Raw genomic sequence first — 12122 nt, forward strand, 5'->3', positions numbered from 1 at the left:
AGAAGCAGAGGGCACAACCTCAGATTAAAGGGATTATCCTTTAAAACACAGATGAGGAGGAATTTCTTCAGCCAGAGAATGGTGAATCTGTGGAACTCTTTACCTCAGAAGGCTGTGGAGGCCAGGTCATTGAGCGTCTTTGAGACAGAGATAGATAGGTTCTTGATTAATAAAGGGATCAGGGGTTATGAGGAAAAGGCAGGAGAATGGGGATGAGAAAATTATCAGCATGACTGAATGTCAGAGCGGACTCGATGGGCCGAGTGGCCTAATTCTGCTCCTATGCCTTATGTTCCAAGAACTCCAAGCTCTTAAATTAGGTGATTATAGTTATAATTACATAAACCATTAGAATTATCTCACCAACAGTTGGAAATTCAGACAAGGCTCCACATTAAAATAATTACTTGAAGTTACTATTTTAAAATTATGTGAGTCTATATATGAAACCTGGGAAATATTGCATCTTGAAGCCAGGTTTCAGACTGTTGATGTAAAATATAATTTTTTTAATGTACTTGCTTTTAGCCAATTTTCGCCAGACTAAGTGAGATGGAAATGGAAGATGAAAGATTTTAGAAGAAAATTGGATTGGTCCACTTCTCCTTGTATATAATGGATTTATATTTAATACACTTGAATTGCTATTCATGTACTTCCATATCTGGTACTCAATAGGTCCTTGGGCATAAAGCACCCATGCATTAATTCAACATCTTCAAAAGGACGGGAGATAATTAGTAACAAAATAACTCAGCATTCATTTGAGGTATGAAGTTCAAAGTTCCTGAGCATATGATTATCCATACCTAATATGGAAAAACTCTCATGATCCATCAATCTAGGCATCCATTGCAAACCACATTCCATTTTGCAGGTTCTATGAGCAGTGACGTGCAAACAGTTAGTGTAACTGCAGTACTAATAAGACCATGAGACATAGGAACAAAAATAGGCCATTCAACGCATCGATTCTGCTCCATCATTCAATGAGATTATGACTGATCAGATAAAGTAATCCTTAACTCCACTTTCCAGCCTTGTCCCCCATAACCCTCGATTCCCTTACTGATTAAAATCTATCTCTGCTTCAGCAGACTTAATGACCCAGCCTCCATGGTAAAGATTTCCACAGATTCACGATCCTCAGAGAAGAAATTCCTCCATATCTGTCTTACTCTGAGATTATGCCCTCTGGTCCTAGACTCTCCCACAAGGGGAAACAAACTTTCAGCATTTACCCTGTCAAGCCCCTTTAGAGCCCAACAAGATCACCTCTCATCCTTCTAAACTCCACTGAGTACAGGCCCAACCTACTCAACCTCTCCTCATTAGAAAATCTCTCCATACCCCGGATCAACATAGTGAACATTCTCTGGACTGCCTCCAATGCCAGGTATAACTTTGCTTAGATAAGGGAACCAAAATTGTTCACAGTATTCCAGGTGTAGTCTAACTAGAGCCTTGTATATTTTTAGCAAGACTTCCTTATTTTTATATTCCATTCCCTTTGAAATAAAGGATAACGTTCCATTTTGCTTTCTCTATTCCCTGCTGAATTTGCATGCCGGTCTTCTGTGATTTATGCATGAGGACCCCAAATCCCTACGCTGCAACTTCCTGCAATCTTTCTCCAACTAAATACTCAGCTCCTTTATTATTCTTACCGAAGTGCATAGCTTCATATTTTCATACATTATATTCCATCTGCCAAGATTTTGTCCATTCACTTAACTGTCTACATCGCTCTGTAGACTGTCATCATTAGCAGAACTGATACATCAAAGAACTATCATAACTCAAGGCTTGCATTTCTTTGACTGTCACTGACCTCATCTCCTCCAGAGATCTTCCCTCAGTCTCCCAACCCCAGACAGCCCGCTTGTACCTCCTTTGCCCAGTAGACTCATTTTATCAGCCTGTTCCTGCCCTACTGAACTCATTTCTTCCTATCTCTCTCAATTTCTCCTTTAACTTGTCTCACTTCCTCCAAATAAAAGGTTACGGCTATGGGTACCCACACGGGTTCCAGTCCTACTCCGGCCCTCTCCCACAACTCTCATCAGTTCATCGCTATTTCGATGCTGCTTTATGTTCTCATCTGGACCTGGGAAAATTGATCAATTTTGCTTCCAATTTCCACCCCTCTATCACCTTCCCGTGGCCCATCTCTGACACTTTCCTTCCTTTTCCTGACCTCTGTCTTCATTTCTGGTGATAAACTGTCCACTAGTATCTATTACAAGCCCACCGACTCCCACAACTACCTTGACTACAGTTCTTCACACCCCGCATCCTCTAAGCACTCCATCGCATTCTCTCAGTTCCCTTGCCTCTGTCATATCTGTTCCAATGATGCCACGTTCAAAAATGGCACTGCTGATATGTCTTCCTTCTTCCTTAATCGTGGTTTTCCGCCCACTGTGATTGACGGGGCTCTCAACTGTGTCCAACCTATCTCCCACACCACTGTTCTCACCCCATCCCCTCCTGGAACCAAGATAGGGTCCCTGCTATCCTCACTTTTCATCCCATCAGCCTCTGCATTCAAAGGATGATCCTCCACCATTTCTGCCAACTCCAGCATGAGGCCACCACCAAACACCTTTTCCCTTCACTCAAAATGTCAGCATTCCGCAGGGACCATTCCCTCTGAGATACTCTGGTTCACTCCTCCACCACACCCAGCACCTTCCAACAGCACCGTCACATGTAATCGCAGAAGGTGCAACACCTGACACTTCACCTCCTCCCTGCTCATCCTAGGGCCCAAACACACTTTCCAGGTGAATCAGTGCTTCATATTCACCTCCTTTAATCTTGTCTATTGCTTTCGCTGCTCTCAATGCAGTCTACTCTAAATCAGATAGACCAAGCGTAGACTGGGTGACCAATTTGCTGAACACCTTCGGTCTGTCTGTAAGCAGGACTGAGACCTTCCTGTCACTTGCCATTTCAACACATCATTCTGCTCTCATGTCCAGATGTCCATCTTTGGCCTTTTGCAATGTTCCAGTGAAGCCCAACGCAAACCAGAGAAACAACACCTGATCTTCCGATTAGGCACTTTACAGCCTTCCAGACTTAATATTGAGTTCAACAACTTTAGAGCATGAACTCTCCCCTCCACCTTCAACCCATTTCCATTTATTTTACTTTATCTTATTTATTTTTATTTTTAAAATTTTCATTTCTTCCATTAACTCATTTATTTGTCCACTTTAAAAAAAATAAATCTCACTTTCCATCTTATTACCCCCCACCCCCGCTCCTACCCATGTTCTCCCCACTCCACTAGGGCCATCATGTCACAGGTTGTCCTTTGACACTCTGCTTACCTTTGTTCTGCCATTTACATTCTGATCTCTTAATGGCCGCTATCATCATCTTTCTCAATCATGATCACCAAACATTTGCATTCCCTTTGTTTTTTTCTCTATGACATCTTTGTCAATATCACCCCACCCCACCATGGTCTCCAATCCCACCGCTCCCCTTAACAATATAAATCTTGTCCTATTTTCTTTGTCTTCAACTCTGAAGAGTCATCCAGTCTCGAAACGTTGGCTCTGTTCTCGCTCCACAGATGCTGTCAGACCTGCTGAGATTTTCCAGCATTTCCTGTTTTTGTTTCAGATTCCAGCATTTTCAGTAATTCGTTTTTAGCTTGCATTTGTTTTTTCTTACTTCTGGTCTTTTAACTCTGCAATTAATGTTTCATTTAAGTCCACAGAAATGTCATCCTTTTCATTTACTGTGGGCATTATCTTCAAGCTCATAATGCTGCACTGTGGCTCGTAATGGTTGCTGCAGACAATCTCCCCATTCAAGGGATGCTCTCTGTCTTATCTCTCAAATAGCAGCACAAGCTCGCAGTGAGAGGTGTGCGGGAACATATCCACAGGTACAGCTAGTGTCGGAGTGAAGGGATCACCGAACAGCTTCTTCTGCTGGTCAGGCAGGCAGCATAGTCTGAAAGAAACAAAATTTATTATAGCTGAGTAGGCAATTATTTGACTGGGACTAGAAACATAGAAACCCTACAGTACAGAAAGAGGCTATTCAGCCCATCGAGTCTGCACCGACCACAATCCCACCCAGGCCCTACCCCCATATCCCTACATATTTTACCCACTAATCCTTCTAATCTACGCATCCCAGGACATTAAGGGGCAATTTTTTAGCATGGCCAATCAACCTAACCCGCACATCTTTGGACTGCGGGAGGAAACCGGAGCACCCGGGGGAAACCCACGCAGACATGAGGAGAATGTGCAAACTCCACACAGACAGTGACCCAAGCCGGGAATCGAACCCAGGTCCCTGGAGCTGTGAAGCAGCTGTGCTACCGTGCCGCCCCATGACTATGTTGTATTGGCTGTAACGTTCAAGCAAATCGAATAAAATTAGGAATTGTGACTACTGTATCTACGCCTGAAGATGTGACGAGGGCGGTTGATGGAGGAGAACCGGTGGATGCGGTGTTTTTGGATTTCCAAAAGGCGTTTGATAAGGTGCCCCATAAAAGGCTACTGAAGAAGATTAGGGCACACGGAGTTGGGGGTAGTGTGTTAAAGTGGATTGGGGACTGGCTATCCGACAGGAAGCAAAGAGTCGGAATAAATGGGTGTTTTTCCGGTTGGAGGAAGGTAACTAGTGGCGTGCTGCAGGGATCGGTACTCGGGCCGCAACTATTTACCATTTCTATAGATGATCTGGAGGAGGGGACGGAGTGTAGGGTAACGAAGTTTGCAGACGACACAAAGATAAGTGGAAAAGTGAATCGTGTGGAGGACGGAGAAGATCTGCAGAGAGATTTGGACAGGCTGAGTGAGTGGGCGAGGATATGGCAAATGGAGTATAACGTTGAGAAATGCGAGGTTATACACTTTGGAGGAAATAATAACAAATGGGATTACTATCTCAATGGAAACAAATTAAAACATGCTACCGTGCAAAGGGACCTGGGGGTCCTTGTGCATGAGACGCAAAAGCCCAGTCTGCAGGTACAACAGGTGATCAAGAAGGCAAATGGGATGTTGGCCTATATCGCGAGGGGGATAGAATATAAAAGCAGGGATGTCTTGATGCACCTGTACAGGGCATTGGTGAGGCCGCAGCTGGAATACTGTGTGCAGTATTGGTCCCCTTATATGAGGAAGGATATATTGGCATTGGAGGGAGTGCAGAGAAGGTTCACCAGGTTGATACCGGAGATGAGGGGTTTGGATTATGAGGAGAGGCTGAGGAGATTGGGTTTGTACTCGTTGGAGTTTAGAAGGATGAGGGGGGATCTTATGGAGACTTATAAGATAATGCGGGGGCTGGATAGGGTGGAGGCGGAGAGATTCTTTCCACTTAGTAAGGAAGTTAAAACTAGAGGACACAGCCTCAAAATAAAGGGGGGTCGGTTTAAGACAGAGTTGAGGAGGAACTTCTTCTCCCAGAGGGTGGTGAATCTCTGGAATTCTCTGCCCACTGAGGTGGTGGAGGCTACCTCGCTGAATATGTTTAAAGCGTGGATGGATGGATTCCTGATCGGTAAGGGAATTAAGGGTTATGGGGATCAGGCGGGTAAGTGGTACTGATCCACGTCAGATCAGCTATGATCTTATTGAATGGCGGGGCAGGCTCGAGGGGCTAGATGGCCTACTCCTGCTCCTATTTCTTATGTTCTTATGTTCTTATGTTCTTATCTCCGAAATAGTGGAATTGCTCTGCTTATGACGACTTCTTCTTACACAAAATATGGAATCATTCAAACAGGCTAGATTCATTTAAGGGCAATTTATGATTTCAAATGATAAACAAATTTCTTTCCCACTGGTACATTTCTTGCTTTTTCTCTTTCCTGCTCTTCCTCAGTAGCATAATTCTTGTTGTAGAATCACAGAGCAGCACAGCACACAAATAGGCCATTCGTCCCACTTGAGTCTGGGAAGGCACTTTTTAAGAGCCGTCCAGTAGTACCAGCACCTGTACATTCCCTTTAGCCCTGCATTTTTTTCACTAAGTATTTATCTGTTATATTTTACTGGCTAATATTGAATATGTATTCACTCCCCCAATTGGGCAGTGCATCTCAAATCCTATCCACGAGTTCTCCAGTGGTGAACTCTAACCAGGGTACAAGTTGTCAAACCATGGATTCTAACTGGGGTAAAGTTCTCCAGCAGTGAACTCTAAGTAGGTTGCAGTTCTCCAACCATATACTGTAACAGGTTTTGGTTCTCTATCTACCAATGCTAACTACGGTACAGTTCTTGAATAGTGGATACAATCTGGGGCACAGGCCACCAATGGCACACTCCAAGTGGTATACAGCACCCCCACCTCCCTATGGACTGGGGTACAGTCCCTCCCAATAGCAGAGTCTTACAGTTTGACTGGGGCCAGCTGTCGTTCAATACTTTGCTTGAATAAGTCTAGATAGTGATTGTCAACAGGTTACCCCAACAGTAATCCTCAAACAAATGGCCTTTCCAAGTGCCTGGCAGTAATTAGCAATGGCAAAGCCAATGGGTGGATTCAAGACTATCTCCACCCTCCACAATTATTTTTCAGAATTTGCCTTTATTTTCCTCCCAGGGACCTTTCTTACCTGTCTTTACCCTCTAGGTTCAGTCAGAAAGTCTATGCAGTTCCAAGCTCAGCCTCTGCACTCGGTAAGTCACCATCAACCAGATCGTTCTCCTTCCTGCGAAGTCAGCAAAATCTCAAGTTTGCCAAAATTTCACAACCCTAATTTCACTCGTTGATCAAACAAACTCCACCACTGCTAATCAGAAGTAGACGTATCCCTGAAGTAAATGAGAGGCTATATCCTATTCTTGCTTGGTCTGGATGATGAGGCTCCCTGTCCATCTTCCAAGTGTATTGAATTCAATGGGAATTTGAGAGACTGACCAGCATGGCTTCCTGAGTATTTTTCAATGTTACTTACTCAATAAAGTTTCTCATTGCTTCACCCTCTGGCTTGCAGGAGATATACACGAGCCTGCGGATCTGCTCACAGTTACGAATTGCTCGCATCACCCTGTAATCTGAAAAAAACAAAAGCATATATGTCCCATCACCCATAGTTTAATAATTTAACACATTCTCCTTTTCACTTCAATAAGTCTGCAAGCATTCGCTCACTCTAATCATTCTTCAAATCCCATCCCTCAAATAAGAGGCCCTTATTGAAAGGAGACTCCCAGTTAGCTTGGATACAGGAAAGTCTCCATGCTCCAGGAAGAGAGATGCTGGTTAATCAAACATGCTGGTTAATTGAGATGTGAGTTTCAATCTTCATCCAATGAGAAAGCTCCAGGATGATCAAGTATCGAGGTATCAGAAGAGGTGCAAGTGCACGTGAATCAAACGAGCAGCGCTGAGAGGAGATGGTGCCACAGAGCAATGGGAGGCTGAGACTCAGGGAAGGCAAGGCCACCAATAACTTATTGGTGAGTTTGACATGTTGAATCAAAAAACAGACTAGATCTCAGAATTCCTGTAAAGGAGAATTCTGATTGGGGGAGAGTGCTATAGATTACAGAGGTATTCAGATTCACCACTGCAAAGCCAGCATTTGTTACCATCCCTAATTACATTTTAGAATGGCAATGATTATTTCCAACAAGCGAGAATCTAACCATCTCCCCTTGACACTCAATGGCATTACCGTCACTGAATCCTCCACTATCAACATCCTGGGGATTATCATTGTCTAGAAACTGAACTGGACTAGCCGTATAAATGTGTTTCCAGGAGCATTTAATACAAGAGCTGGTAATTCTGCAGCAAGTAATTCACCTCCTGACTCCCCAAGGCCTATCCACCATCTCATATAGAAACCATAGAAACCCTACAGTGCAGAAGGAGGCCATTCGGCCCATCGAGTCTGCACCGACCACAATCCCACCCAGGCCCTACCCCCACATATTTACCCGCTAATCCCTCTAATCTACGCATCCCAGGACTCAAAGGGGCATTTTTTAACCTGGCCAATCAACCTAACCCGCACATCTTTGGACTGTGGGAGGAAACCGGAGCACCCGGAGGAAACCCACGCAGACACGAGGAGAATGTGCAAACTCCACACAGACAGTGACCCGAGCCGGGAATCGAACCTGGGACCCTGGAGCTGTGAAGCAGCAGTGCTAACCACTGTGCTACCGTGCCGCCCCAGGCACAAGTCAATGTAATGGAATATGCTCCACTTACTTGGATAACACAGCTCCAATAATATTCAAGAAGTTCGTCACCATCCAAGACAAAGCAGCCCATTTGATTGGAACCCCATTCACCACCTTCAACATTCACTCTCTCCACCACTGACTCACAGTGGCATAAGTGTGTACTATCTACAAAATGCATTGCAGCAATTCACCAAGACCCCTTTGACAGCATCTTCTAAACCTGCAATCACTAGCACTTAGAAGGACAAAGGCAACAGATGTATGGGAACACCACCACCTTAAGTTTCTCTCCAACGCCACCACCTTAAGTTTCTCTCCACTTGGAACCATATCACCATCTGTTCACTATTGCTGGGTCAAAACTTCAGACACCCTTTCACATATGTGGGTGTACCTAAATGAGATGGACTGCAGCAGTTCAAGGTGGCAACTCATAACGACCTTCTCGAGGACAACTGAGAATGTGCAACAAATGCTGGCCTAGTCAGTAACGCCCACAGCCCAAGAGAGGGGAATTTGGTGAAATTACAGTCACTAGGGGAAAGCTTTACTGAGCAAACTGATGGAGCTGCAGACTGGGTCCTGATAGACTTCACCCTAGGATCTTAATAGAGGTGGCTAATGAGACACCATATGCTACTAGATCACTAGATCTTGGAAAGGTTTCACCAGACTGTAAAGCAACAAATATAATTCTGCTACTCAAGAAGGGTGGGAGGCAGAAAACAGGATACCACAGGCTAGTTAGCCTGGTGCCGATTGTGGAGAAGGTGCCATAATTAACTGAGGCGCAAGTGCTGATCCTTGTGATACCTCTGCACAAATCCAATTAATCTTTAATACCAAACAGGTGTTGGTGCATAGTACAAGATCTTTGAAATACTGTGTCACACAGAGCTAGAACATAGCAGTGTAACAAGATCTCTGACACATTGTGCTATCATGTGGCACTGAATCTAACCACACTGTTGCCAAAGATCAGGGATGGGAATGTTAAGAAAAACCTAGAATTTTGTCTCGATTCACTAATGAGACAAACACAAGATAAATGAAATGGATATTTTAAGTAAAAGGTTACGTCTCTTACGCAGTCCAGCCCGGGATGGGTTCACAACAGCAACAAGGGACCTGGCATCCTCCAATAAGGGCAGCAATTCTGGTAGAACGATCTCTGCTTTACCCTTAAGGAACTCACAGTTAACAATACCTGCAAGAGGGAAAGCATAGGACACTTGGGTACAGGTTCAATCCAACTATGCGTAAAACTTATGTCTGAGTCCAGATGCGCATTGCCTGTGTGTCAGGACAGATGAACCGTGCCTTTCAAACCCACACTCTACTCTGAATCTAATGCAGTCACTCACTATGTATATTTGTAAGGACTGTCCCAGCTATTTTCTATTCAGTCATCTGCTGACTTCGGCCAAAGATGGGCAGAGGTCGGATCCAAAGCTCCTGCCAGCAGCTGAGTGATAACGTGGTGTGCAAAACAATGCCAGAGAGGGCTCTTCTCCCAAAGCTTTGCCTTTGGGCGGCACGGTGGCACAGTGGTTAGCACTGCTGCCTCACAGAGATGGACCCGGGTTCGATTCCCGGCTTGGGTCACTATCTGTGTAGAGTTTGCACGTTCTCCCCATGTCTGCGTGGGTTTCCTCCGGGTGCTCCGGTTTCCTCCCACAGTCTGAAAGATGTGCGGGTTAGGTGAATTGACCCAAACAGGCGCCAGAGTGTGGCGACTCGGGGAATTTCACAGTAACTTCATTGCAGTGTTAATGGAAGCCTTACTTGTGACTAATAAATAAACTTCAACTATACTTTTCCTAAGGCAAAGTACCTAATCCCAGCTTCTCAGCTGGACTTTGAATAAGATCAGAAGTTAAATGGAGTTTGTTAAAAAAAAGGTAGAAAACTGAAATTTAAAGGAGGAAATCAGATAGTGATGGCATACAGGGGGAGGAATAGTACATGGTGGGGGCATCTGTAATATGTCACAATAGGCTCTTACAGGGCCGCATTTGATGAAAATCTCCAGGAGGATGGCGGTTTACTGGGTAACATGTAGGTTCAGGCTGTGGGGGGGGGGAAGGCAAAAAACATTTCTGGTTTCCAAACCTCATGATTATCTAGGGTCACAAAGCACATGTGTCCGTGTATTATGAGAGAATAAGGATTGGTCCTGATTTTTACATCCTCCACATTTAATCAGCCAGCCAATATCCACTGTCTGCATTAATGCATCAAGAATGGTTCCTTGGGTGGAGTCAACTTGAGGAACACATGTTTCAGCACATGCCCTCCTTACATGTCCAAAGATGTGCGGGTTAGGTTGATTGGCCAGGTTAAAAATTGCCCCTTAGAGTCCTGGGATGCGTAGGTTAGAGGGATTAGCGGGTAAAATATGTGGGGGTAGGGCCTGGGTGGGATTGTGGTCGGTGCAGACTCGATGGGCCGAATGGCCTCCTTCTGCACTGTAGGGTTTCTATGATTTCTATGATTTGTGTTCAAATCCTCGACAATAAAATAAGACAGGAACTGCATGTAATGATTGGTGACAATGCTCCATCAGCAACATACCATTAAGCATGGCATTGCACTGGGCATCCTCCACAGCCTGATCAATCAGCTCGATCCCAATCACTCTGCCTGCTCCTTGGCACACTGTCAAACCAACAGCTCCTGAAAAATAAAACCAAGCATTCAGTTATTACTGATCCAGCTACGTACAATATTTTGTATCTAATTTTCTCTCCAGCACAGCACTCAATGTCAGGGTAAGGTGGCGTTCTGGCGGCGGCGGCGGGAGGGGGCGGGGGCCAGGGCGGCCGGGCCGGGGGGAGGCCGGGCCGGGGGAGGCCGGGCCGGGCGAGGGAGCGGGTCGAGGGTCTCGGGGCGAGGGTCCCGGGGTCCCGGGGCGAGGGTCCCGGGGCGAGGGTCCCGGAGCGAGGGGGCGGGGGTCACGGGGTGAGGGTCCCGGGGCGGGGGGGGGGGCGGCGAGGGTCCCGGGGCGGGGGGGGGGGGGGGCGGCGAGGGTCCCGGGGCGGGGGGGGGGGGGGCGGCGAGGGTCCCGGGGGCGGGGGGGGGGCGGCGAGGGTCCGGGGCGGGGGGGGGGGGCGGCGGGGCCCCGGGGCGGGGGGGGGCGGCGGGGGTCCCGAGGCGGGGGGGGGGGGGCGGCGGGGGTCCCGAGGCGGGGGGGGGGGGGGCGGCGGGGGTCCCGGGGCGGGGGGGGGCGGCGGGGGTCCCGGGGCGGGGGGGGGGCGGCGGGGGTCCCGGGGCGGGGGGGGGGCGGCGGGGGTCGGGGGCGGGGGCGGCGGGGGTCCCGGGGCGGGGGGGGGGGGGGTGGCGGGGGTCCCGGGGCGGGGGGGGGGCGGCGGGGGTCCCGGGGCGGGGGGGGGCGGCGGGGGGGGGGCGGCGGGGGTCCCGGGGCGGGGGGGGGCGGCGGGGGTCCCGGGCCGGGGGGGGGCGGCGGGGGTCCCGGGGCGGGGGGGCGGCGGGGGTCCCGGGGCGGGGGGGCGGGCGGGGGCGGGGGGGGGCGGGGGTCCCGGGGCGGGGGGCGGCGGGGGTCCCGGGGCGGGGGGCGGGGCGGGGGGGGGCGGGGTCCCGGGGGGGGGGGGGGGCGGGGGTCCGGGGCGGGGGCGGGCGGGCGGGGGTCCCGGGGCGGGGGGGGGGCGGCGGGGGTCCCGGGGCGGGGGGGCGCGGGGCGGGGGTCCCGGGGCGGGGGGCGGCGGGGGTCCCGGGGCGGGGGTCCCGGGGTGGGGGGGGGCAGCGGGGGTCCCGGGGCGGGGGGGGGGGCGGGGGTCCCGGGGCGGGGGGGGCGGGGGCGGGGGGGGCGGGGTCCCGGGGCGGGGGGGGGGGGCGGCGGGGGTCCCGGGGCGGGGGGGGGGGGCGGGGGTCCGGGGGGCGGGGGGGGCGGGGGGGCGGGGGTGGGGGCGGGGGTCCCGG

General features: G+C 49.3%; 1 protein-coding gene across 1 annotated transcript in view; it reads right to left on the minus strand.

Annotated features, from left to right (window-relative positions):
* Positions 1 to 222: 222 nt before the first annotated feature.
* LOC144493135 (tRNA (uracil-5-)-methyltransferase homolog B-like) overlaps positions 223 to 12122 on the minus strand; it is an 18039-nt gene continuing 6139 nt past the window's right edge. The window contains exons 2-5 of the mRNA XM_078212036.1: positions 10758 to 10859; positions 9271 to 9390; positions 6944 to 7043; positions 223 to 3972 (exon numbers count right to left, since the gene is read on the minus strand). Coding sequence (XP_078068162.1) covers positions 3846 to 3972; positions 6944 to 7043; positions 9271 to 9390; positions 10758 to 10859 — 449 coding nt within the window. The 3' untranslated portion in view covers positions 223 to 3845. The remainder of the gene's footprint in view (positions 3973 to 6943; positions 7044 to 9270; positions 9391 to 10757; positions 10860 to 12122) is intronic.

The sequence above is a fragment of the Mustelus asterias genome, chromosome 4 (assembly GCF_964213995.1).
Source record: "Mustelus asterias chromosome 4, sMusAst1.hap1.1, whole genome shotgun sequence".
Taxonomy (NCBI): Eukaryota; Metazoa; Chordata; class Chondrichthyes; order Carcharhiniformes; family Triakidae; genus Mustelus; species Mustelus asterias.